General features: G+C 43.2%; 1 protein-coding gene and 1 non-coding gene across 6 annotated transcripts; both read left to right on the forward strand.

Moving 5' to 3' along the window:
• The first annotated feature begins 1,358 nt into the window (after positions 1-1,358).
• Positions 1,359-24,734, forward strand: LOC139540367 (solute carrier family 25 member 3). 5 transcript variants are annotated; one of them, XM_071344150.1, is made up of 8 exons: positions 1,359-1,665; positions 2,004-2,167; positions 11,913-12,040; positions 12,409-12,588; positions 16,722-16,903; positions 17,485-17,657; positions 22,990-23,100; positions 24,068-24,734. In XM_071344150.1, the coding sequence occupies exons 2-8, from the start codon at positions 2,020-2,022 to the stop codon at positions 24,226-24,228; spliced, it is 1,083 nt and encodes a 360-aa protein (XP_071200251.1). In that variant the 5' UTR covers positions 1,359-1,665; positions 2,004-2,019; the 3' UTR covers positions 24,229-24,734. The 5 variants fall into 5 exon arrangements, with proteins under 5 accessions (XP_071200251.1, XP_071200253.1, XP_071200250.1 ...); XM_071344152.1 differs by lacking the exon at positions 11,913-12,040 and adding an exon at positions 8,314-8,438 and having other exon boundaries at positions 1,612-1,740; XM_071344149.1 differs by having other exon boundaries at positions 1,612-1,740.
• On the forward strand, positions 23,707-23,902 carry LOC139540581 (small nucleolar RNA SNORA53). The gene has a single exon (XR_011668241.1). It is a non-coding gene; the product is annotated as a small nucleolar RNA SNORA53 (small nucleolar RNA).
• Positions 24,735-24,823: the final 89 nt, after the last annotated feature.

Consider the following 24,823-nt stretch of genomic DNA (forward strand, 5'->3'; position numbering starts at 1 on the left):
GCGGTTTGCTGATGTCAATGTTGTGAACTGAGTGCCCCAATGTGGCGGTGGGGTTATGGTATGGGCATACATAAGCTACGGACAACTAATACAATTCTATTTTATCGATCACAATTTGAATGCACAGAGATACCGTACTGAGGCCCATTGTGATGCCATTCATCCGCCGCCATCACCTCATGTTTCAGCACGATAATGCATGGCCCCATTTCGCATGGATCTGTACACGATTCCTGGAAGCTGAAAATATCCCAGTTCTTCCACAGCCTGCATACTCACCAGCCATGTCACCCATGAAGCATGTTTGGGTAGCTCTGGATTGACGTGTACGACCGCACGTTCCAGTTCCCACCATTATCCAGCAACTACACACAGCCATTGAAGGGGAGTGGGACAACATCCCACACGCCACAATCGACAGCCTGATTGACTCTAAAGAAGATGAGGCTGTGTCGTGCGAAGATGTGTCGTGCTGCATGAGGGAAATGGTGGTCACACCAGATACTGACTGGGTTTCTGATCCACGCCCCTACTTTTTTTTAAGGTGTCTGTGATCAACAGATGCATATGTATTCCCAGTCATGTGAAATCCATAGATTAGGGCCTACTGGAAATATTTCAATAGACTGATTTCCTTATATGAACTGTAACTCAGTAAAATCTAAGAAATTGTTGCATATTGTGTTGATATTTTTGTTCAGTTTAGTTGCATTGATGGTGTGCCAGGCTACCTACACCTTGCTGTGTGATTATGAAACTCGGTTCGAAATCAGGGAAATAAGACCTGTGCAATGTTGTACACTTTCTTTACTTCATAAAGAGCCTAACCTGAGGTATGTAGCTCAAATCGTTCACAATCTATTAATATTTGAAGGTCTGAATGTCTGGCAAATATCGAATCTCAATCCAACTTTACCATGGTTATCTACCAAAGGAGCAAAATGTAACTGCGGGGGAGAGCATGAAACGTAATCTTTGGAGTGGCTGATTAGGGTGAAAGAGAATGAGGTTGCTCAAATCAGGGCAGTTGAGAGAATCTCCTATAGAGGCTGTCAAAAGGGTAGAAACATCGAGTAGCTTTGAAGGTTCGGGAACAATAGGATCCATAAATTCTTCATGTTATTAAGAAAGTGGACATTGTATCATTTATAGCAATAAATTGAAAGCAAAGTCACAAAAGATCAACATAATTGTTTCTGCAGTTGAACTCTTTCTGGGTTTATTTACTCCATGAAGCACTATTTCCTGCGTTCCCACCTTTTCAGGCACCAGAACCTGAGCAGGGTATTTTCGTTTTAAAATTAATGAGTGGGAATGTATGTTTTTGGAAATCTATTTTTTTGTAGTGTATGGTGATTGATGTTAAATGTCCCTTCCCCGTATGGAATTTACTTATTTTTTTTGTTATCCCCTTCTTCCAGTTGGTAGCGACACTACACCTTTTGATTGTAGTTCGCCATAAACCCCAAAGAAGAATGAAGCTGGCTTCATCTCCATCAATTTCTTTGTTTTAATCTACCCAATTGGTGTCTACTTTTATTTTGTTATTTTTTATCTGTCGGCCTATGAGGCAATTCAACTTTTAGCTGTGAATGTGTAGCCTACCAGATTAAATTAATCAATAAAACTCATATCTTTCTATCTCAGCTGACTATTGTCAGTCAAGTAAGTACCTTCACAACCTCTACGATTCGCCGATGATAAAGGAGGCTGCGCCATTTTGCGACTGAAAGCCTGCCCGTGAGGAAAATGCGTAGCTAACTTCTTGCGAATTTATACTTTGCGTGTAGTAACATTTGTTTTGGTTGGATACATTGCTAAAACAAGAATATTGGTTTAGAGAACAAGGAGAAGCTAGCAAATGTTGGCTAACTAGTTTAGCTACGTTCCAGGGTTAGCTAGTTGGATTGCTAGACAAACGCATGCATTTCGTTTTGTTTCAGCCACTGTCATTGGTTTAACGTTAGCTAGCTAACCACGTTGTCTTTATTTATGCCCCACAGCCACACGTACTGAACAATGTACCCCAACTCGTTGACACACTTGGCGCGGGCGAACCCCTTCAGCGCCCCGCTGTTCACGCTACAAAAAGTCGAGGAACCATCACAAAGCCTTGTTGCGGAACATGGACTTAGCAAACGCACGCTGGCCGCCGCTGCAGTTGCGGGTAAGCCGAGTGGTGCATGCTAGAAATGCTACCTAGCAGGGTAAGTTAGGCTTTAACCACCTAACGTAAGTTAGATAATATTACATAATGTAGGCCTACTATAAGGCTGTACTGAATGTGTAGCTTAATTCAGCATAAAGGGGACAGCCTTAGAAATACTAGCTATTTTCTATAGCTTCCTATTCAAATTCTCAAGATTTTTCTGCAGACTTGTAACTTAGCTAGATAGTAATCATTTGCACTGCCAAAGTTACTGGCCTAAAACACGTTGTCCTTGCGGTGTCCTCTGCAGGGCCCCTGCTGAAAACGAAGTAGTGTCTAAAATGGGTTTGCGCAGAGGCCAAAAGCAAACCAAAAATGGCTTCGAGCACTGTATGCTGCCAGATATACAGATAAGCTAACATTTATTGGTGTGTAATCACCAGTGACTTCAGTTAGCAATATACGAAGGTAATCACTGATAAGCAGAGTGATAAGACAGTTCACTTCGCGTTCGTTCATAAAACCCATCACACACTGGACGAACGTTAGTGGTTGGCAACATTTGTAACTCAATTAAGGTCAGCATTCTAGCTAACGTTATGCCCCTGGCAAAGGTAGTTAATCACCAAGTAAATGCTGCAACAGCCTAGGAGTTCTTAGTTACAAAAAAGTTGACTAACACATAGGGGCCTAATGTCATGGTTGAAATAAGGCTGAGTATAGGGGCTGCACTGTGTGTTATGCCTTACCATGTGAGTTTGGAAGTCTCCCAATTACTAAAGGTCTCAAATTATTGACTCAAATCAAATCAAATTTTATTAGTCACATACACATGGTTAGCAGATGTTAATGCGAGTGTAGCGAAATGCTTGTGCTTCTAGTTCCGACAATGCAGTAATAACCAACAAGTAATCTAACCTAACAATTCCACAACTACTACCTTACACACACACACAAGTGTAAAGGGATAAAGAATATGTACATAAAGATATATGAATGAGTGGTGGTACAGAACGGCATGGCAGATGCAGTAGATGGTATAGAGTACGGTATATACATATGAGATGAGTACTGTAGGGTATGTAAACATAAAGTGGCATAGTTTAAAGTGGCTAGTGGTACATGTATTACATAAAGATGGCAAGATGCAGTAGATGATATAGAGTACAGTATATACATATGAGATGGGTAATGTAGGGTATGTAAACATTATATTAAGTGGCATTGTTTAAAGTGGCTAGTGGTACATTTTTACATAATTTCCATCAATTCCCATTTTTAAAGTGGCTGGAGTTGAGTCAGTATGTTGGCAGCGGCCGCTAAATGTTAGTGGTGGCTGTTTAACAGTCTGATGGCCTTGAGATAGAAGCTGTTTTTCAGTCTCTCGGTCCCTGCTTTGATGCACCTGTACTGACCTCGCCTTCTGGATGATAGCGGGGTGAACAGGCAGTGGCTTGGGTGGTTGTTGTCCTTGATGATCTTTATGGCCTTCCTGTGACATCGGGTGGTGTAGGTGTCCTGGAGGGCAGGTAGTTTGCCCCTGGTGATGCGTTCTGCAGACCTCACTACCCTCTGGAGAGCCTTACGGTTGTGGGCGGAGCAGTTGCCGTACCAGGCGGTGATACAGCCCGACAGGATGCTCTCGATTGTGCATCTGTAGAAGTTTGTGAGTGCTTTATGTGACAAGCCAAATTTCTTCAGCCTCCTGAGGTTGAAGAGGCGCTGCTGCGCCTTCTTCACAACGCTGTCTGTGTGGGTGGACCAATTCAGTTTGTCCGTGATGTGTACACCGAGGAACTTAAAACTTTCCACCTTCTCCACTACTGACCCGTCGATGTGGATAGGGGGGTGCTCCCTCTGCTGTTTCCTGAAGTCCACAATCATCTCCTTTGTTTTGTTGACGTTGAGTGTGAGGTTATTTTCCTGACACCACACTCCGAGGGCCCTCACCTCCTCCCTGTAGGCCGTCTCGTCGTTGTTGGTAATCAAGCCTACCACTGTAGTGTCATCCGCAAACTTGATGATTGAGTTGGAGGCGTGCATGGCCACGCAGTCGTGGGTGAACAGGGAGTACAGGAGAGGGCTCAGAACGCACCCTTGTGGGGCCCCAGTGTTGAGGATCAGCGGGGTGGAGATGTTGTTACCTACCCTCACCACCTGGGGGCGGCCCGTCAGGAAGTCCAGGACCCAGTTGCACAGGGCGGGGTCGAGACCCAGGGTCTCGAGCTTGATGACGAGTTTGGAGGGTACTATGGTGTTAAATGCTGAGCTGTAATCGATGAACAGCATTCTCACATGGGTATTCCTCTTGTCCAGATGGGTTAGGGCAGTGTGCAGTGTGGTTGCGATTGCGTCGTCTGTGGACCTATTGGGTCGGTAAGCAAATTGGAGTGGGTCTAGGGTGTCCGGTAGGGTGGAGGTGATATGGTCCTTGACTAGTCTCTCAAAGCACTTCATGATGACGGAAGTGAGTGCTACGGGGCGGTAGTCGTTTAGCTCAGTTACCTTAGCTTTCTTGGGAACAGGAACAATGGTGGCCCTCTTGAAGCATGTGGGAACAGCAGACTGGGATAAGGATTGATTGAATATGTCCGTAAACACACCAGCCAGCTGGTCTGCGCATGCTCTGAGGACGCGGCTGGGAATGCCGTCTGGGCCTGCAGCCTTGCGAGGGTTAACACGTTTAAATGTTTTACTCACCTCGGCTGCAGTGAAGGAGAGCCCGCAGGTTTTGGTAGGGGGCCGTGTCAGTGGCACTGTATTGTCCTCAAAGCGGGCAAAAAAGTTGTTTAGCCTGTCTGGGAGCAAGACATCCTGGTCCGCGACGGGGCTGGTTTTCTTTTTGTAATCCGTGATTGACTGTAGACCCTGCCACATACCTCTTGTGTCTGAGCTGTTGAATTGCGACTCGATTTTGTCTCTGTACTGGGACTTAGCCTGTTTGATTGCCTTGCGGAGAGAATAGCTACACTGTTTGTATTCGGTCATGCTTCCGGTCACCTTGCCCTGGTTAAAAGCAGTGGTTCGCGCTTTCAGTTTCACGCGAATGCTGCCGTCAATCCACGGTTTCTGGTTTGGGAATGTTTTAATCGTTGCTGTGGGTACGACATCGTCAATGCACTTCCTAATGAACTCGCTCACCGAATCAGCATATTCGTCAATATTGTTGTTGGACGCGATGCGGAACATATTCCAATCCGCGTGATCGAAGCAGTCTTGAAGCGTGGATTCAGATTGGTCGGACCAGCGTTGAACAGACCTGAGCGCGGGAGCTTGTTGTTTGAGTTTCTGTTTGTAGGCTGGAATCAACAAAATAGAGTCGTGGTCAGCTTTTCCGAAAGGGGGGCGGGGGAGGGCCTTATATGCGTCGCGGAAATTAGTATAACAATGATCTAGGGTTTTCCCAGCCCTGGTAGCACAATCGATATGCTGATAGAATTTAGGGAGTTTTGTTTTTAGATTAGCCTTGTTAAAATCCCCAGCTACGATGAATGCAGCCTCAGGGTGTGTGGTTTCCAGTTTACAAAGAGTCAGATAAAGTTCTTGGTGTAGGCCTGTGCTTATTTTACAGCGGCTACCATATACTGACTCAGTTAGTGATTAATGTGTGGTGTTTGTAATGAAACTTGACACGCTCAAATAGATAAGGCAGATAGGCTACCATTTTACAACCAGTTTATTTACTATTGTCAGAAGTCTGATTTACAGTTCACTTGAGTCCATGTTGCTAAACGGCATCTTAACGCAGTCATGAAGGTGATTTCGCTCTGTATCCATGTGATTTATCCGCTTAAATAGAATGTGAGGCGCCAGTGAAAGGCCCAGTCATACTAATACATACTAATCGTACTATTTGTGACGTAAATTGAGTATATAGTATTGTAATGAAACAGCAGGGAGCAGGTCTCGAACCCTCGACCTTCTAGCCCGAAGTCCGGCGCGCTATCGACTGTGCCGCAAAAGCATGCTCATGCGGCAGAGTCGATTTCCGCGCTTATAAACCCAGAGTCGTTACAGTATGCTTATTGGATATAGTTCATATGTCTAAAGTTCCCGGATGTCGTACTACATTCACAAAATACGAAGAATACAAACAGTGGACACATTCTGTGCTTTTAGGGCCCATAGTGCAATTCTTCACAAAATGGGTGTGGCTTCACATCGTTTTCAGATTTGAAGTAAATAGCAGAAAATATGTAGCCAAAGTCCAACGAGCAGATAAAAATTAATTGCGTTAACTAATTATGACAAATGTTGAGCAATGTAATAAAGAAATTACTTTTCAAATAAGTTACCTTACACGTTATGTTGGCTATCAATTTGTTAGCTACGCTATCCTTACGGACCACAGCATATCATTACAGCAGTATGTACTGGTATGTTAGCTAGCTACCTAACGTTAGTTGGCCACTAATACATCAAGCTTGCTAGTATATTAACTATATGCTATCTATCTAACTACCCAAAGTTTATTGACTTGATTATTCCCGTCATTCTTAGCTAAGCGGTATAGTCGTTGTGTTCTCAATGGACATTCGGGTGCATTCGTAAATTCTCTCTGGCTGTCTACTCTGATTTCAGAGCACTTTCGTCTGAGTGTACCAGAGCGCAGAATAACTGATGAATTTACAAACATGCAACACACGTTGAATGTGGCCGTTGTCAGTAAACGTCTGCAAAAAAGCGTATTTAAATCCGTTCTTTTACAGTATACTAAAATGAACTTATAGTATGTAGTATATACACATTAAGTATGTAGTATACGGTATGTTAGTATGGGTATTCGAACACCGCTATGGTCTTCACTCTGAGTTGAACGGAACGTTTATGATTTACATTTACATTTTACATTTTAGTCATTTAGCAGACGCTCTTATCCAGAGCGACTTACAGTAGAGTGCATACATTATATTACATTTTTTACATACTGAGACAAGGATATCCCTACTGGCCAAGAGCAGACGCTCTTATCCAGAGCGACTTACAGTAGAGTGCATACATTTTATTACATTTTTTACATACTTTTACATATCCCTACCGGCCAAACCCTCCCTACCGGCCAAACCCTCCCTAACCCGGACGACGCTATGCCAATTGTGCGTCGCCCCACGGATCTCCCGGTTGCGGCCGGCTGCGACAGAGCCTGGGCGCGAACCCAGAGACTCTGGTGGGTATTGTGTGTAGACTGATGAGGAAAAACATTTATTAAATCAATTTTCGAATAAGGCTGTAACGTAACAAAATGTGGAAAAAGTGAAGGGGTTTGAATACTTTATGAATGCACTATATACTATTTTAAAAGTCATTCCAGTATCCCCCCTCTGTTAAAAGCCATTCCAGTATCCCCCCTCCTCTGTTAAAAGCCATTCCAGTATCCCCCCTCCTCTGTTAAAAGCCATTCCAGTATCCCCCCTCCTCTGTTAAAAGCCATTCCAGTATCCCCCCTCCTCTGTTAAAAGCCATTCCAGTATCCCCCCTCCTCTGTAACACATTCTTGTTGGACTCCATCCTCTTACCAAATCAAACACGAAAACAGTTTTTATTTCTATGTTACTAAAATGCAATACAAGACTAGCGCACATTAATGGAGAGGTCTTTGAGAGCCAAACACAATGGCTTCTCCCCACTGAATCTGTTCCATTCACTTCTCTGTTTCTATCCTGTCTGTCTCTCATCCTCTCTTTCTACCCTGTCTGTCTCTCCATCTTCTGTTTCTACCCTGTCTGTCTCTCATCCTCTCTTTCTACCCTGTCTGTCTCCATCCCTTTCTCTTTCTCTCTCTCTCTTTCTACCATGTCTGTCTCTCCATCCCTTTTTCTTTCTCTCTCTCTCTTTACCTTGTCTCACTTCATCCTCTCTCTCTCTTTCTACCCTGTCTGTCTCTCCATCTCTTTCTCTCTCTCTCTTTCTACCCTGTCTGTCTCTCATCCTCTCTTTCTACCCTGTCTGTCTCCCCATCCCTTTCTTTTTCTCTCTCTCTCTTTCTACCCTGTGTCTCTCATCCTCTCTTTCTACCCTGTGTCTCTCTCCATCTTCTTTCCTACTCTATGATGTCAGGTCTATGCATCAACTACCCTACTAAAGAGTAGGCCTACTATTACAGTGCACACATTTTTGTTCCCTCTTACATCTGTGAAAGAACCCCAATTCTTTATTTTCCTCAGAGGGAGACAGTTGTGAGTTTGGCTCCTCACATTATTTAATTATGTGTGGCATCGGTGGGATCCTGAGCTGTGGTACCACACACACAGCTTTGGTGCCCCTTGACCTCGTCAAGTGCAGGTTGCAGGTCTGTTGGCCCGCCAGGGGTTGCATGGCATGGAATGGATATTGTGCTGTGGATTTCACCAAGACGACATCATCCAAAATAACTGACTTTCACCAAGACTAAGATCTCACAAATAACGGTTTGCAGGAATGGTTTGAGTTACAACTAGTTTGCTGAAATAAATGTAACCCATTATCATTAGGCCTATTTAATTTGCATGTTTGAGCTGGAGACTGTTTAGGTCCTTTGCTCCACTAGGGGCTATAATAAATAAGTCAAAGGGGGTTAAGTGAGCTGTGAACCAGCTTAAAACATTAACAGGAGAGAGTGAAGTCTGAGCCTTTCTTAACAGAACTTGAAGGTGCCTTTTATTAATACAATGAATGTCCTTTAATCTATGACCTCAGACTGTTCGTGCCCTTTCTCTGTGCCCAATCAGCAATTTGATACTGTACCCACATTCATTCAACGGCAGTGACCTTTAGTTTAGCAACAACAGCAGTCAATTTCCAAGCTAGGACAGGACATCCTCCTTATTAAAAACCAGCCTGGAGTTAACTTTCCCTGCAAGTAGGGTAGATCTTTCTAAATGAATGTTGGTGTCCTGGGCCTGTATTCATAAAGTTTCTCAGAGTAGGATTCCTGATCTAGGATCATGCCCCACGTCCCCCCTCCATGTAATCTTGTATATTATGATCTCAAAGCCAAAACGTATCCTAGATCAGCACTCCTAGGGGGAGGGCTTTATGAATGCAGGCCCTGGTATGAGTACAGGAATAAATCGGACATATTATGTATTTTTTTTATTTTTTTTATTTCACCTTTATTTAACCAGGTAGGCTAGTTGAGAACAAGTTCTCATTTGCAACTGCGACCTGGCCAAGATAAAGCATAGCAGTGTGAACAGACAACACAGAGTTACACATGGAGTAAACAATAAACAAGTCAATAACATGGTAGGAAAAAAAGAGAATCTATATACAATGTGTGCAAAAGGCATGAGGTAGGCAATAAATCGAATAATTACAATTTAGCAGATTAACACTGGAGTGATAAATCATCAGATGATCATGTGCAAGAAGAGATACTGGTGTGCAAAAGAGCAGAAAAGTAAATAAATAAAAGCAGTATGGGGGGTGAGGTAGGTAAATTGGGTGGGTAGTTTACAGATGGACTATGTACAGCTGCAGCGATCGGTTAGCTGCTCGGATAGCAGATTTTTAAAGTTGTTGAGGGAGATAAAAGTCTCCAACTTCAGAGATTTTTGCAATTCGTTCCAGTCGCAGGCAGCAGAGAACTGGAAGGAAAGGCGTCCAAATGAGGTTTTGGCTTTAGGGATGATCAGTGAGATACACCTGCTGGAGCGCGTTCTGCGGGTGGGTGTAGCCATCGTGACCAGTGAACTGAGATAAGGCGGCACTTTACCTAGCATAGCCTTGTAGATGACCTGGAGCCAGTGGGTCTGACGACGAACATGTAGCGAGGGCCAGCCGACTAGGGCATACAGGTCGCAGTGGTGGGTCGTATAAGGTGCTTTAGTAACAAAACGAATGGCACTGTGATAAACTGCATCCAGTTTGCTGAGTAGAGTATTGGAAGCTATTTTGTAGATGACATCGCCGAAGTCGAGGATCGGTAGGATAGTCAGTTTTACTAGGGTAAGTTTGGCGGCGTGAGTGAAGGAGGCTTTGTTGCGGAATAGAAAGCCGATTCTTGATTTGATTTTGGATTGGAGATGTTTGATATGAGTCTGGAAGGAGAGTTTGCAGTCTAGCCAGACACCTAGGTACTTATAGATGTCCACATATTCTAGGTCGGAACCGTCCAGGGTGGTGATGGTAGTCGGGCGTGCGGGTGCAGGCAGCGAACGGTTGAAAAGCATGCATTTGGTTTTACTAGCGTTTAAGAGCAGTTGGAGGCCACGGAAGGAGTGTTGTATGGCATTGAAGCTCGTTTGGAAGCTCGTATTGAAGCTCGTATTCATGCCTTGTTTTTGATATTACTCACTATCACCTTACAATTAACATGAATTCGTATGTTAATAGCACTCAGAAGTTTCGGGCAGAGATCCACCGCTACAGTTCTTCACCATGTTTTCTATCTGTTGATCCAGACCGGGCCACCAGAAGTGGCTCCTTGCGAGCAGCTTCATTTTGACAATTCCAACATGACCTTCAATGTAGTTGCTGCAAAACCTGATGTTGGCATTTCTGGGGTATCATGACTCTCATTCCCCACATCAAACATCCTTGGTACGTTGTAATTGTTTCTCCGCTGGAAATACGGAGTCAGCTCCTTTCTGCCAGTAGCTGGCCATCCTGACATGGTGTAGGTGTATACTTTTGACAAGGTCACATCTTTCCTTGTCTCCTGTTTGATAACTGTGCTTGTGACCGGTAGTGCCTCAAGCTGAGCGGTATGGAAAATGTCCACTGCATCCACACTCCTTTGTCTTTCTCTTGTACACGGCAGTCTGGATAATCCATCTGCATTTGTGTGGAGGGACGACGGCTTAAACTCAATGTCATACATATGACTGGCAAGGAACAAGGCGTATCGCTGTGACCTGGCTACTGTCATTGCCAGAATGCCTTTCTTTGGACTGAAAATGGAAAGCAACGGCTGGTGATCCGTAACCAGTGTGAAACACTTGCCATATAGGTATGCGTGGAATTTCTTGACGCCCCACACTAGCGCCAGTGCTTCTTTGTCGAATTGTGAGTAGTTTTTCTCTGCATCATTCAATGTTCGTGATGCAAATGCAACTAACTGGCCTCTCTGACCCATCTTTCATTGTGTGTGAAAGGATGGCCCCTAAGCCATAAAGAGACGCATCACAAGCCAACTTCACTGGCAGTTCAGGGTCATAATGCATCAGTACCTGTTCAGATGTGACGAGCCGTTTTGTGTGTGTGTGTATATATATATATATACTGTGATTGAAGAAGAATTGTTCAGAGATTAAGTTATTAAAGATGTAAGAGCTCCCAAGTGGCGCAGCGGTCTAAGGCACTGCATCTCAGTGTTAGAGGTGTCACTACAGACCCTGGTTCGATTCCAGCATGTATCACAACTGGGCGGGATTGGGAATCCCATAGGGCGGCGCACAATTGGCCCAGCGTCGTTAGGGTTTGGCCCGGGATAGGCCGTCATTGTAAATAAGAATTTTGTTTTTAACTGACTTGCCTAGTTTAATAAAAAAGGAATATATATATATATATATATATATATATATATATATATATATATATATATATATTTTTTTTTATAAAAAAAAAAAAACTAATTTAGACACCAGAGCATTCAAATCCTCATTTGACCCACCAGTTCAGAATCGCTGGCCTAGAAAACATACTTGACCAAACAGTCTGTCACTTGTTTGCAAGCCTTGGCAGGATTGCTAATGTTGTGGTGTGAGAAATTCCTAGCATGGCTCCCTTTGTTATCTAAGTGCATGGTGTGTTGTCTGTTTGTATTGTGTTCTGTCTGCTCTAGATTCTGATATTAGCTGCGAGTTTGGCTCTATGAAATACTATGCCTTGTGCGGCTTCGGTGGCATCCTCAGCTGTGGGATTACACACACGGCAGTCGTACCCCTCGACCTGGTCAAGTGCCGTCTGCAGGTCTGTATCTTAGCTAATGTCTCTGAGCTGTAATGAGTGTACTGGACTGGAATAATGTATATATTGCGGAGTTGGGGTTAATTCCATTTCTATTCGGGAAGTAAAACTGAAATTCCATTGTAGATTTACCTAATTGAAAAGCAAAAGACATTTGAATTTCAATTTACTTCCTGAATTGTAATGTAATTTGCCCCAACCCTTGTAAAGTGATAAAACATTGAGTGGTATAGCTGGCCCTGTAGTGTTGTGTATTTCTGTAGTATTTAGTACATTTTCTTTACAAGGACCTCCAAGTATTATTTCCCCCCTCAAAACCACTACTACTAGTTCACAACCATTAACCATTCTGTTTTTAATGTGTTGTCTAGGTGGACCCAGACAAGTACAAGAGCATCTTCAAGGGCTTCTCCATCACCATAAAGGAGGATGGCATGCGGGGGCTGGCTAAGGGCTGGGCTCCTACTTTCATCGGCTACTCCATGCAGGGTCTCTGCAAGTTTGGCTTCTATGAAATGTTCAAGATCACCTACAGCGACTTTATCGGAGAGGTAAGTCGTTACTAAGTAATTGATGACGATGAAAATAATGATAATGGTTTATTTTGTTTCATTTGCACTATGGTGTAGCCACAGAAAAAAACACCCGTTCGAACTTCTCATGGGGTTAGATTCAGGATGTTTGTCCGGGGCCACACAAAAATATGTTGCGGGTATTCGCGGACCGGATTTGTGAAACACTGCTTTACACTATATAAGTACAAATTGGATGGTGTTAAGATTGGAGGGGTTGAGTGGAGTTGAAGGGTGGGACTAAAAACAAGGGGACTAATGTAAAATATACTGTCTGTAAAATGTATATACAGTGGGGAGAACAAGTATTTGATACACTGCTGATTTTGCAGGTTTTCCTACTTACAAAGCATGTAGAGGTCTGTAATTTTTATCATAGGTACACTTCAACTGTGAGAGACGGAATCTAAAACAAAAATCCAGAAAATCCCATTGTATGATTTTTAAGTAATTAATTTGCATTTTATTGCATGACATAAGTATTTGATACATCAGAAAAGCAGAACTTAATATTTGATACAGAAACCTTTGTTTGCAATTACAGAGATCATACGTTTCCTGTAGTTCTTGACCATGTTTGCACACACTGCAGCAGGGATTTTGGCCCACTCCTCCATCCAGATCCTTCAGGTTTCGGGGCTGTCGCTGGGCGATACGGACTTTCAGCTCCCTCCAAAGATTTTCTATTGGGTTCAGGTCTGGAGACTGGCTAGGCCACTCCAGGACCTTGAGATGCTTCTTACGGAGCCACTCCTTAGTTCCCCTGGCTGTGTGTTTCGGGTCGTTGTCATGCTGGAAGACCCAGCCACGACCCATCTTCAATGCTCTTACTGAGGGAAGGAGGTTGTTGGCCAAGATCTCGCGATACATGGCCCCATCCATCCTCCCCTCAATACGGTGCAGTCGTCCTGTCCCCTTTGCAGAAAAGCATCCCCAAAGAATGATGTTTCCACCTCCATGCTTCACGGTTGGGATGGTGTTCTTGGAGTTGTACTCATCCTTCTTCTTCCTCCAAACACGGCGAGTGGAGTTTAGACCAAAAAGCTCAATTTCTGTCTCATCAGACCACATGACCTTCTCCCATTCCTCCTCTGGATCATCCAGATGGTCATTGGCAAACTTCAGACGGGCCTGGAAACGCGCTGGCTTGAGCAGGGGGACCTTGCGTGCGCTGCAGGATTTTAATCCATGACGGTGTAGTGTGTTACTAATGGTTTTCTTTGAGACTGTGGTCCCAGCTCTCTTCAGGTCATTGACCAGGTCCTGCCGTGTAGTTCTGGGCTGATCCCTCACCTTCCTCATGATCATTGATGCCCCACGAGGTGAGATCTTGCATGGAGCCCCAGACCGAGGGTGATTGACCATCATCTTGAACTTCTTCCATTTTCTAATAATTGCGCCAACAGTTGTTGCCTATTGTCCTGTAGCCCATCCCAGCCTTGTGCAGGTCTACAATTTTAGCCCTGATGTCCTTACACAGCTCTCTGGTCTTGGCCATTGTGGAGAGGTTGGAGTCTGTTTGATTGAGTGTGTGGACAGGTGTCTTATACAGGTAACGAGTTCAAACAGGTGCAGTTAATACAGGTAATGAGTGGAGAACAGGAGGGCTTCTTAAAGAAAAACTAACAGGTCTGTGAGAGCCGGAAATCTTACTGGTTGGTAGGTGATCAAATACTTATGTCATGCAATAAAATGCAAATTAATTACTTAAAAATCATACAATGTGATTTTCTGGATTTTTGTTTTAGATTCCGTCTCTCACAGTTGAAGTGTACCTATGATAAAAATTACAGACCTCTACATGCTTTGTAAGTAGGAAAACCTGCCGATTTTGCAGGTTATCAAATACTTGTTCTCCCCACTGTAGGTTCAGAACTTTTGTGAAACTTTTGTTAGAAATATATGGCAAATAGAAGATAACAATAACTGTTGTAAAATACATTGTGTCCGTAAAATGTATATAGTATGTACATTGCATTCGGAATGTATTCAGACCCCTTCCCCTTATCCAAATTTTGTTGCGTTACAGCCTTATTCTAAAATGGATTCAATACACACAATACCCCAATAATGACCAAGTGAAAACACACTTTTAGATTTTTTTTGCAAATGGATAATTTAAAAAACATGGTTCTCAGACATTGAGCTCAGGTGCACCCTGTTTCCATTGATCATCCTTGATGTTTTTATAACTTGATTGGAGTCCGCCTGTGGTACATTTCAATTGATTGGACATGCTTTGGAAAGGCACACGCCTGTCTATAATAAGGTCCCACAGTTGACAGTGCATGTCAGAGCCAAAACCAAGCCATGAGGTCGAAGGAATTGTCCGTAGAGCTCCGAGACAGGATTGTGTTGAGACACAGATCTGGGGAAGGGTACCAAAAAATGTCTGCAGCATTGAAGGTCCCCAAGAACACAGTGGTCTCCATTATTCTTAAATGGAAGAAGTTTGGAACTACCAAAACTCTTCCTTGAGCAGTCTAAAAAACCTGATGGAGGTCTGTCAGAGTGACCAGAGTTCCTCTGTGGAGATGGAAGAACATTCCAGAAGGACAGCCATCTCTACAGCACTCCACCAATCAGGCCTTTATGGTAGAGTGACCAGACGGAAGCCACTCCTCATTAAAAGGCACATGACAGCCCGCTTGGAGTTTGCCAAAGGCACCTAAATGACTCTCAGACCATTAAAAACAGGATTCTCTTGTCTGATGAAACCAAGATTGAATGCCAAGCGTCCCTTCTGGAGGAAATCTGGCACCATCCCTACAGTGAAGCGTGGTGGCAGCATCGTGCTGTGGGGATGTTTTTCAGCCGCAGGGACTGGGAGACTAGTCAGGATCGAGGAGAAATATGAACGGAGCTCCAAAGTACAGAGATACTTGATGAGAACCTGCTCAAGACCTCAGACTGGGGGCGATGGTTCACCTTCCAACAGGACAATGACCCTGAGCACACAGCCAAGACAACGCAGGAGTGGCTTCGGGACAAGTCTCTGAATGTCCTTGAGTGGTCCAGCCAAAGCACGGATTTGAACCCAATCGAACATCTCTGGAGAGACCTGAAAATAGCAGTGCAGTGACACTCCCCATCCAACCTGACAGAACTTGAGAGGATCTGCAGAGAAAAATGGGAGAAACTCCCCAAATACAGGTATGCCAAGTTTGTAGCATCATACCCAAGAAGACTCGGAGCTGCCAAAGTTGTTTCAACAAAGTACTGAATAAAGGGTATGAATATTTATGTAAATGTCATATTTCCGTCATTTTTTTTTGTTCGAAAAATGTCAACCTGTTTTTGCTTTGTCATTATAGGGTTTTGTGTGTAGATAGATGGGGGGGGGGGGGAGAAATGTAATTAGTTTTAGAATATGGCTGTAACGAAATGTGGAAAAAGTCAAGGGGTCTGAATACTTTCCGAATGCAGTGTATAAGCTGGAAGTAGAAGCCTGTGTGTTTTAGTTCACTCCAATTAGAGGAAGGGTTAGGATGAAATAATAAAGGAAAATAAATGTAAAAAATATTTTATTTTACAAAACAGTATGGGGGATTGGAAACGATGCAGACGATTTAAATTGTAGCTTCCATATTAATTCTGATCTGCCACGTAATTGTTTTATAATAACTGCTCTGCCAATGTGTAGTACCCACTTGGGTGATGCCCTGACATCTGCTTGCACCAGAAATCCCACCACACATCTGTAATTGTCAGAGTAGTAGTTCTCATCACTACGGGCCTCTGCTATCTCCGCAATCCTCTCGCTGTTGAAGTCGATGTTACCATTCAAACCAAAACAGTTCCCAGTTCCAGCTAATTAATTAATACTGAAATAAGGTTTTTATCAGTGGAACAGAAAGGCTCCATCTCAATTAGTTTTCCCGTGATTCATCTCATCCTATCCTTGACCCCAACTGTATCAGACCTTTTAATAATACGCTTTGAAAAGGAGGCGAGGAGAGAGAATGCAAGGCAATCAAGTAAAGATGGATTGAGAAAGAACTGAAGAATAGTTGTTCATCTCCTCCCATTTTGACAACTCATTATGATTTACATTGGGATGGGGATGTAGGATGTACACTTACACTCCTAACCTCCCAGTCTGCCTTCCCCAGGAAAACACCTATCTGTGGAGGACCTCTCTCTACCTGGCTGCATCTGCCAGTGCTGAGTTCTTTGCTGACATCGCCCTGGCCCCTATGGAGGCGTGTAAAGTACGTATCCAGACCTGCCCCGGCTACGCCAGCAACCTCAGACAGTGTGCCCCCAAGATGTTCGCAGAGGAGGGCCTCTGGGCGTGAGTATCCCAACTAAATCAGCCGGTCACATTTCACTACCTCCTGCTTAGCCGTAACCCTTTGATGTTGGTCTGGATTTGTATAATCAGTGAAGTACTATACTGAACAAAAATATAAATGCAACATGCAACAATTTTCTAAGATTTCACTGAGTTACAGTTCATATAAGGAAATCAATCAGATTAAATAAATTACGGCCTAATCTATGGATTTCACATGACTGGGCAGGGGCTGAACCATAGGCCCACCCACTTAGGAGCCAGGCTCAGCCAATCAGAATGGGTTTTTCACCACAAACGGGCATTATTACAGACCGAAACACTCCTCGGTTTCATCACCTGTCTGGGTGACTGGTCGCCGATGATCCCGCAGGTGAAGAAGCTGGATCTGGAGGTCCTGGGCTGGTGTGGTTACACATGGTCTGTGGTTGTGAGGCCTATTGGACGTACTACAAAATTCTCTAAAACGATGTTGGAGGCTGCTTAATATAGTTCCAAATTAGGGTTTATTCTGGTGTGGGAAATGTCAATAAAACCAACAAGTCACTAATTTGCTCCACCTCTTCCTCTGTCCCCTCTAGTTTCTACAAGGGTGTGGTACCTCTGTGGATGAGGCAGATCCCCTACACCATGATGAAGTTTGCCTGCTTTGAGAGGACCGTAGAGCTGCTGTACAAACATGTGGTCCCCAAGCCCCGTGCTGAATGCTCCAAGTCTGAACAGCTGGTCGTCACCTTCGTGGCTGGATATATCGGTGAGTCCACAATGCTGGATAGAAGTTTATTGAAATTGGTAGATGAATAGGTATGTTAATAACCTCTAACGAGTCACCCTCCCGGATCCGGGATCCTCCTCATCAAAAAAGCTGACTAGCATAGCCTAGCCTAACGCGACAGGGATATCCTATAATATAATTTCATGAAATCACAAGTCCAATACAGCAAATGAAAGATAAACATCTTGTGAATCCAGCCATCATTTCCGATTTTTAAAATGTTTTACAGTGGGCCTCCCGGGTGGCGCAGTGGTCTAGGGCACTGTGCCACCAGAGTCTCTGGGTTCGCGCCCAGGCTCTGTCGCAGCCGGCCGCGACCGGGGGGTCCATGGGGCGACGCACAATTGGCCTAGCGTCGTCCGGGTTAGGGAGGGTTTGGCCGGTAGGGATATCCTTGTCTCATCGCGCTCCAGCGACTCCTGTGGCGGGCCGGGCGCAGTGCGCGCTAACCAAGGGGGGCGGGTGCACGGTGTTTCCTCCGACACATTGGTGCGGCTGGCTTCCGGGTTGGAGGCGCGCTGTGTTAAGAAGCAGTGCGGCTTGGTTGGGTTGTGCTTCGGAGGACGCATGACTTTCGACCTTTGTCTCTCCCGAGCCCGTACGGGAGTTGTAGCGATGAGACAAGATAGTAATTACTAGCGATTGGATACCACGAAAATTGGGGAGAAAAGGGGGTAAAATTAAAAATATATATATATATATATATATATCTATATATATATATGTTTTACAGTGAAAACACAATATATATTTATATTAGCTCACCACAATAGCCAAACACACAACGCCATTTATTCACCGCCAAAATAGCTTTCACAAAACCCACAAATAGAGAAAATTAATCACTAAACTTTGAACAACTTCATCAGATGACAGTCTTATAACATCATGTTAAACAATACATTTATGTTTTGTTCGAAAATGTGCATATTTAGAGCTACAAATCGTGGTTTTACATTGTGAATACGTAGCCACAATGCACCAAATTGTCCGGAGATATTTTGGACAGTCACCTAATCTAACCAAAGAACTCATCATAAACTTAACTAAAAAATACATGTTGTACAGCAAATGAAAGATATACACTGGTTCTTAATGCAACCGCTGTGTTAGATTTTTTAAAATAACTTTAGTACAGCATGCAATATTGTGAGACAGCGCCCTACAATTCTCCGCCTTGTTGGAGCCAACATAAAACACAAAAATACGAAATAACATCATAAATATTCTCTTACCTTTGTTGATCTTCCATCAGAATGTTGTGCAAGGAGTCCTAGTTCCAGAATAAATCGTTGTTTTGTTTTAGAATGTCCATTTCTTCTGTCGAATTAGCAACTTTGGCTAGCCATGTGGAGGGCACATGTCCAAGAAATCTTTGCGTACTGAACGAAAAATTCCAAAAGTCACAATAAACGTTGAATAAACTGGTCAAACTCGGTTGAAAAATCCTACTTTATGATGTTTTTCTCATATGTATCCAATAAAATCAGAGCCGGAGCATTTCGTCGTGTAAACCAAACGCATTTCAGAAGACAATGTGGGGTTTCCTGGTGCGCAGTTGCATACTGTCAATAGAGCGGACCTGTCACTCCAAAAGCTCTCATTCGGTCTCAGATCAAGCTAGACACCCCATTCAACATTCTACTGCCTGTTGACATCTAGTGGAAGGCGTATGAAGTGCATACAGATCCATAAATATAAGCCAGTTGAATAGGCAGGCCCTGACACAGAGCCCCATTTTCAGAATTTTCCCTTCCTGTTTGGAAGTTTGCTGCCAAATGAGTTCTGTTTTACTCACAGATATAATTCAAACAGTTTTAGACACTTCAGAGTGTTTTCTATCCAATAGTAATAATAATATGCATATTGTATGATCTAGAACAGCGTACGAGGCTGTTTAATTTGGGCACGATTTTTTCCCAAAGTGAAAACAGCGCCCCCCCTATTAAGAAGTTAACTGACTTGCCTAGTTAAATAAAGGTGTACATTTAAAAAAAAAAAAAAAAAAAAAAAATTAAGTCTCAATCTGGAGTTCCAATGCGTTAATTGTTTGCTAGTGGAGGATTACAGGATAAGGTGGCTATCCTTGGCAAGCAAATCTCAATTATGTGCAAATTTATTGGGATAACGCAAATTGGAACTTACTCGTTCTCAACTCCTGTGGCTGGACGCCGCTCGGGCCTGATGGATGTTTCCCCGGCTAGTCATCTGGCACTATCCGAATGGACTTTGCTACCTGGAACTTGCCTGCCAAGGAAGTAATTTCCATTTGCTTCTCCTCCTCCATCTTGTAGTGGAGTACATGTAGAACAGCAAGAGGATTGTTCCAATCAGTGCTGGTCCCATGTCACAAGTCGTGGAAACCGAAGGCAGCGGCATGCTGCTAAGAGGACTGATGTATCTGTGATTCGGAGCAGATTGACATAAGGAATAACTTTGCCGCACTGGTGCCTGAACTACCTGGCCTTTCATCGCTGGGACTGCTGTGCTGACTCCAGCAGTGGCTTCGTAGTCGAGTTTTGCTCCTTTCCCTCTCTCTGGATTTGACGGTGCACTGCCTGCTGTGGTAATTCTGAACCTATTGCCGGGAGCAGCGAGCGTGCGCTATCCTGCTTCTCCTGGGTCTGTGAAAGGTTCAACGAATTGTGTGAGGGGTGGGAATGGGCGGATTTCTCCATCCCCTTCTCCAGCTGTTGTATTGGGTAGTTCAATGGTAAGAAACGTCTCAGTCCCTGGAGCAAAAATGTCCTGCTATCCACGAGTACAGGACATGAATAAGCTGCTCTCAAACATTTTAAACCTGCATCAGGAAATTTTGGCTATCATAGTTCGTGGGATTCAATTACACTATGAAGGGCAGCTCACAACAGCTGAAGATGGATTTTAAATAACTAATTGGGTCTCTGCTTGATACCAACAAATGCCCCATATCTGGCCCTGTGCCATCCCTAAATTTTGGCATTGACCATTTCAGCAGATTTTTTGCCCCCCGTAACTGGCTATGAGACTTGCAGCTCTGTGGGTGTAAAATGTATTGACAATTTTGATACCTTCTTGAAACACTGGTTTTATAAGGAGGATGGAATTCACAAGTCATTTGGGGTCCTGGATCCTTTCACAGCCTTATAAGGCTGCAATGAGACAATGACTTATCAATGACCCCAGCTCAGTTAATCCCTACCATTGTGTCACTGAGTTGTCATTATACTTTAGCAAATGTACATTATCCCAGAGGTGTTGGAAGACCCAATGTAAGTAACCTAATTTATGTCCCTCTAATTGCCCTGAATGCCTCTGCAGATCCTACAGCTATTGTATGCAGTAATCGTGCCTATGAACCAGAGTTATGCTGTTAGCACTGAGGTGGTGTGCCGTAGTAGGAAGTCAACTGTGCAGCTCACCCTGCACTAACATAAATTATGAGCATGTCTACTTCTGTTAAGCTTCCCAGTAAAGCAACGAAAACAATCAAGCATCCCAGGAAAGTGCTAAAAATAGCCCACGTTAACATATGTAGCTTATTAAGAAACAAGGTTCATGAAATCAATAATTTGCTAGTAACAGATTGTCAGAATATGAATGCAATCTCTGAAACTCAGATGCCTTTTGATACAGTGGTAGCAATACATGTTTTAATCATCTACAGAAAAGACAGAAATGCCAAAGGTGGAGGGGTTGCCATTTTATATTAAGAATGACATTCCTGTAAAGCTTAAAAGATCTCATGTTAAATACTGTTGGAGTAATATGGCTACAGTTTCATCTACATCACCTAAAGCCCATTCTGGTGGGAAACTGCTATTGACCAACAAGTGCTAACAGGCAGTATCTGGATAATTGGTGAAATGCTTGATAATGTATGTGATCAACGGAGGTATATTTTATGGGTGTTTTTCAACATTGACTGGCTTTCATCAAGCTGCCCACTCAAGAAAAAGCTTCAAACTGTAACTAGTGCCTGCAACCTGGTTCACGTTATCAGTCAACCTACCAGGGTAGTTAAAAACAGCACAGGAATGAAATCATCAACATGTATTGATCGCATCTTTACTAATGCTGCAGAAATTGGCTTTAAAACAGTGTCCAAATCTATTGGACGTAGTGATTACAATCTAGGAAAACCAAAGTTCCAATGGCTTGGCCTAATATAGTGTGAGGTTCTACAATAAATGTTGTAGTGATTCCTATGTTATTGATGTAAAGAATATTTGTTGATGTGTAATGTTGCCAGTTATGTTTAAAAAAAATCTTCTATTGGCATGAGTATCAAATTTAAGCATGACATGCCAGCAACAAATGCTGCCACTACACATCCAAGTATAACTTATCAAATTATGAAAGTTGAGCATTGTAATTTCAATTCCGTAAAGTGTGTGTGGAAGAAGTGAAAATTGTCTATCAACAATGACAAGCCACCGAAGTCTGACAACTTGGCTGGAAAATTACTGAGGATAATAGTAGGCCTGGAGGGAAGCAAAAGTAATTCCGCTAACCAAGAATAGTAAAGCCTTCTCTTACTGGCTCAAATAGCCAACCAATCAGCCTGTTACCAACCCTTAGTAAAATTGTTTGACCAGATACTATTTTACTGTAAACAAATTGACAACAGACTTTCAGCATGCTTATTAGCAAGGACATTTAACAAGCACGGCACTTATACAAATTACTGATTGGCTGAGAGAAATTGATGATAAAACGATTGTGGGAGCTGTTTTGTTATGCTTCAGTGTGGCTTTAGATCGATAATTCCTCCGACCTCATGGCTTGGTTTTTGTTCTGACATGCACTGTCAACGTTGGAAACTTTTTATATAGATCGGTGTGTGTGTGTACACCTTACCAAATCATGTCCAATCAATTGAATTTACCACAGGTGGACACCAATGAAGTTGTAGAAACATCTCAAGGATGTAAACAGGATGAACCTGAGCTCAATTTTGAGTCTCATAGCAAAGGGTCTGAATATTTCTATTTTGTGTTTTTAATACATTTGCACACAAATAACCTGTTTTCGCTTCGTCGTTATGGGGTGTGTGTAGATTGAGACGTTTTATTTAATCAATTTTAGAATACGGCTGTAACTTAGCAAAATATGGAAGAAGTCAAGGGGTCTGAATACTTTCCCGAATGCATTGTAGGTGGATGTACTGCATTTAAAATCCTTGAGGATATGGTAATAAAAAAATTCAGGCCACGTTAAATCGGTTAGCAGGCCATATTTGGCTGTATGTTTGAGACTGCTGCCCTAGTCAAAATCAAGATTTTCTATGTTGTCTTGATCACATCCCTGGTGTTTGTTCTCTCCCCTTCAGCCGGTGTGTTCTGTGCCATTGTGTCTCACCCTGCGGACTCTGTGGTGTCTGTACTGAACAAGGAGAGTGGCAGCAGCGCCATCGGAGTACTCAAGAAGCTCGGACCCAAGGGTGAGTACTGGATTCTTTCCAGAAGTTCTACAGACAAAGGCGGGCTATCCTATTGCCCATTCTAGACTGTTTTTAGAATGGCAATTCTCAACTGGTGGGTTGTGACCCAAATGGCGGTTTTGAATGGGTGTCTGATTTTAAATATAATGGAAAAAATACTCATCTGAATATAAATGACTAAAACCAGGTAGAACGTTTTTAGAAATGATAATGAACCTAACTTTTTGAATAATTTAATCCCTGAACAATTTTTCTTCAATCCCAGTATTTTTAATATGGAGCTATTAGCGCTGTTTAGTTGATTTTGTGGTCTCAAACTAGTAAGCTTATTAACATTCTTAATCAATAATATGGGCAAAATTGAATTATTGACAATGAAAAAGGTGGGAATGTTTTTCCTTTGTCATATTGTTGTCACATTTACTATCATGGCATAAAAATACATAAATCCAGATTGTGTTATGGCCTTTTTTCGCAACGCAAATATTGGGTTGCGACTGAGAGAACCTGGTTGAATTTGGGTCCTGAGGCACAACCAGTTAAGAACCACTGGTTTAGAATGTAGATTGATGGTGTTAACTTCACAGTAAATACACTGAGGTTTCCAACACACTCCTTAGATCTCTCTCTGAGGGCTGATTGCAGCTCCAGCCCAGATACCCCCAGCAGCTTTCTGGCTGGACAGTTGGAGGTGCTTGAGTCATTGGCATGTGCGAACAGTCTACCTACTCCCCAGCCCATTACCTGCACTGGCAGCCTTGCTGGAATACTACCAGTGCAGACAGGCTGGGGAGCAGACATGCAATACCTATTAACACCTGTCTCAGAGTAACCATCATTAGTTGTTGACCTTTCATATTTTTAAATGGTGTAATGGGATATTAAAATATCAATTTGATCGGAGTTTAAACAGTTTGCCTTTTAATTCTCTTGCTCTTTCATCCCTCCGTTTGTCCTTCCTTCTCAGGTGTGTGGAAGGGTCTGGTGGCCCGTATCATCATGATCGGTACCCTGACCGCCCTGCAGTGGTTCATCTACGACTCTGTGAAGGTCTACTTCCGCCTGCCCCGTCCCCCTCCCCCAGAGATGCCCGAGTCCCTCAAGAAGAAGCTGGGCCTCACCGAGTAACGAAACAAATATCGGCTTTATCAACAAATAGCAATTCAAAATGGCGGCCTTATCAACAGCCATATAAGATGTAAGACAGCGGCCTTATCAAACGCATCCTTCAGTTAACAACCGCCTAGCACACGGCTCTCTCTACCTGCTATAGTCATAGCTGTCCTGCCTGTAGCCCACCTACCCTGGGCTGGGCTACTGATCAGCAGGCTTGGGGTTGATTCAATTTTAAGTTCTTGTCAGTTCTAGAAGTAAATTCTAATTTTAAATGCACATTTTCTTAATTGAATGCAAGGTAATTGGAATTTCAGTTTACTTCCTGAATTGGTTGAATAGAAATTTAATTATCCCCAGCCCAACTGGTCATTGGTAATGACACATTAGGCATACTTAAAGATAAGAGGGAAGATGGTTCCCCCCTGTGGGGGTATAGAGGAAAGACTACGACATGAATGCAATCAGGTTTTAACACCCCACCATAGTTGGTTAATGTTCTAATAAATGTGGAAACAACAGTGTTTTGTCTTGTTTTTCAAGGATTGTGGCTGATAAGGAAGGTAATGTTTTGATTTCACTTTAGATGCCCCTTTAGAGACTGACCATT

The sequence above is a fragment of the Salvelinus alpinus genome, chromosome 15, assembly GCF_045679555.1.
Source record: "Salvelinus alpinus chromosome 15, SLU_Salpinus.1, whole genome shotgun sequence".
Lineage (NCBI taxonomy): Eukaryota > Metazoa > Chordata > Actinopteri > Salmoniformes > Salmonidae > Salvelinus > Salvelinus alpinus.

Coding starts and splice junctions, on each gene's coding strand:
- LOC139540367 (XM_071344150.1), top strand. CDS start 2,020: ATGTACCCCAACTCGTTGACACACTTGGCGCGGGCGAACCCCTTCAGC. Junction 2,168..11,912: donor GGCCGCCGCTGCAGTTGCGG/GTAAGCCGAGTG, acceptor TGTCTGCTCTAG/ATTCTGATATTAGCTGCGAG. Junction 12,041..12,408: donor TGGTCAAGTGCCGTCTGCAG/GTCTGTATCTTA, acceptor TGTGTTGTCTAG/GTGGACCCAGACAAGTACAA.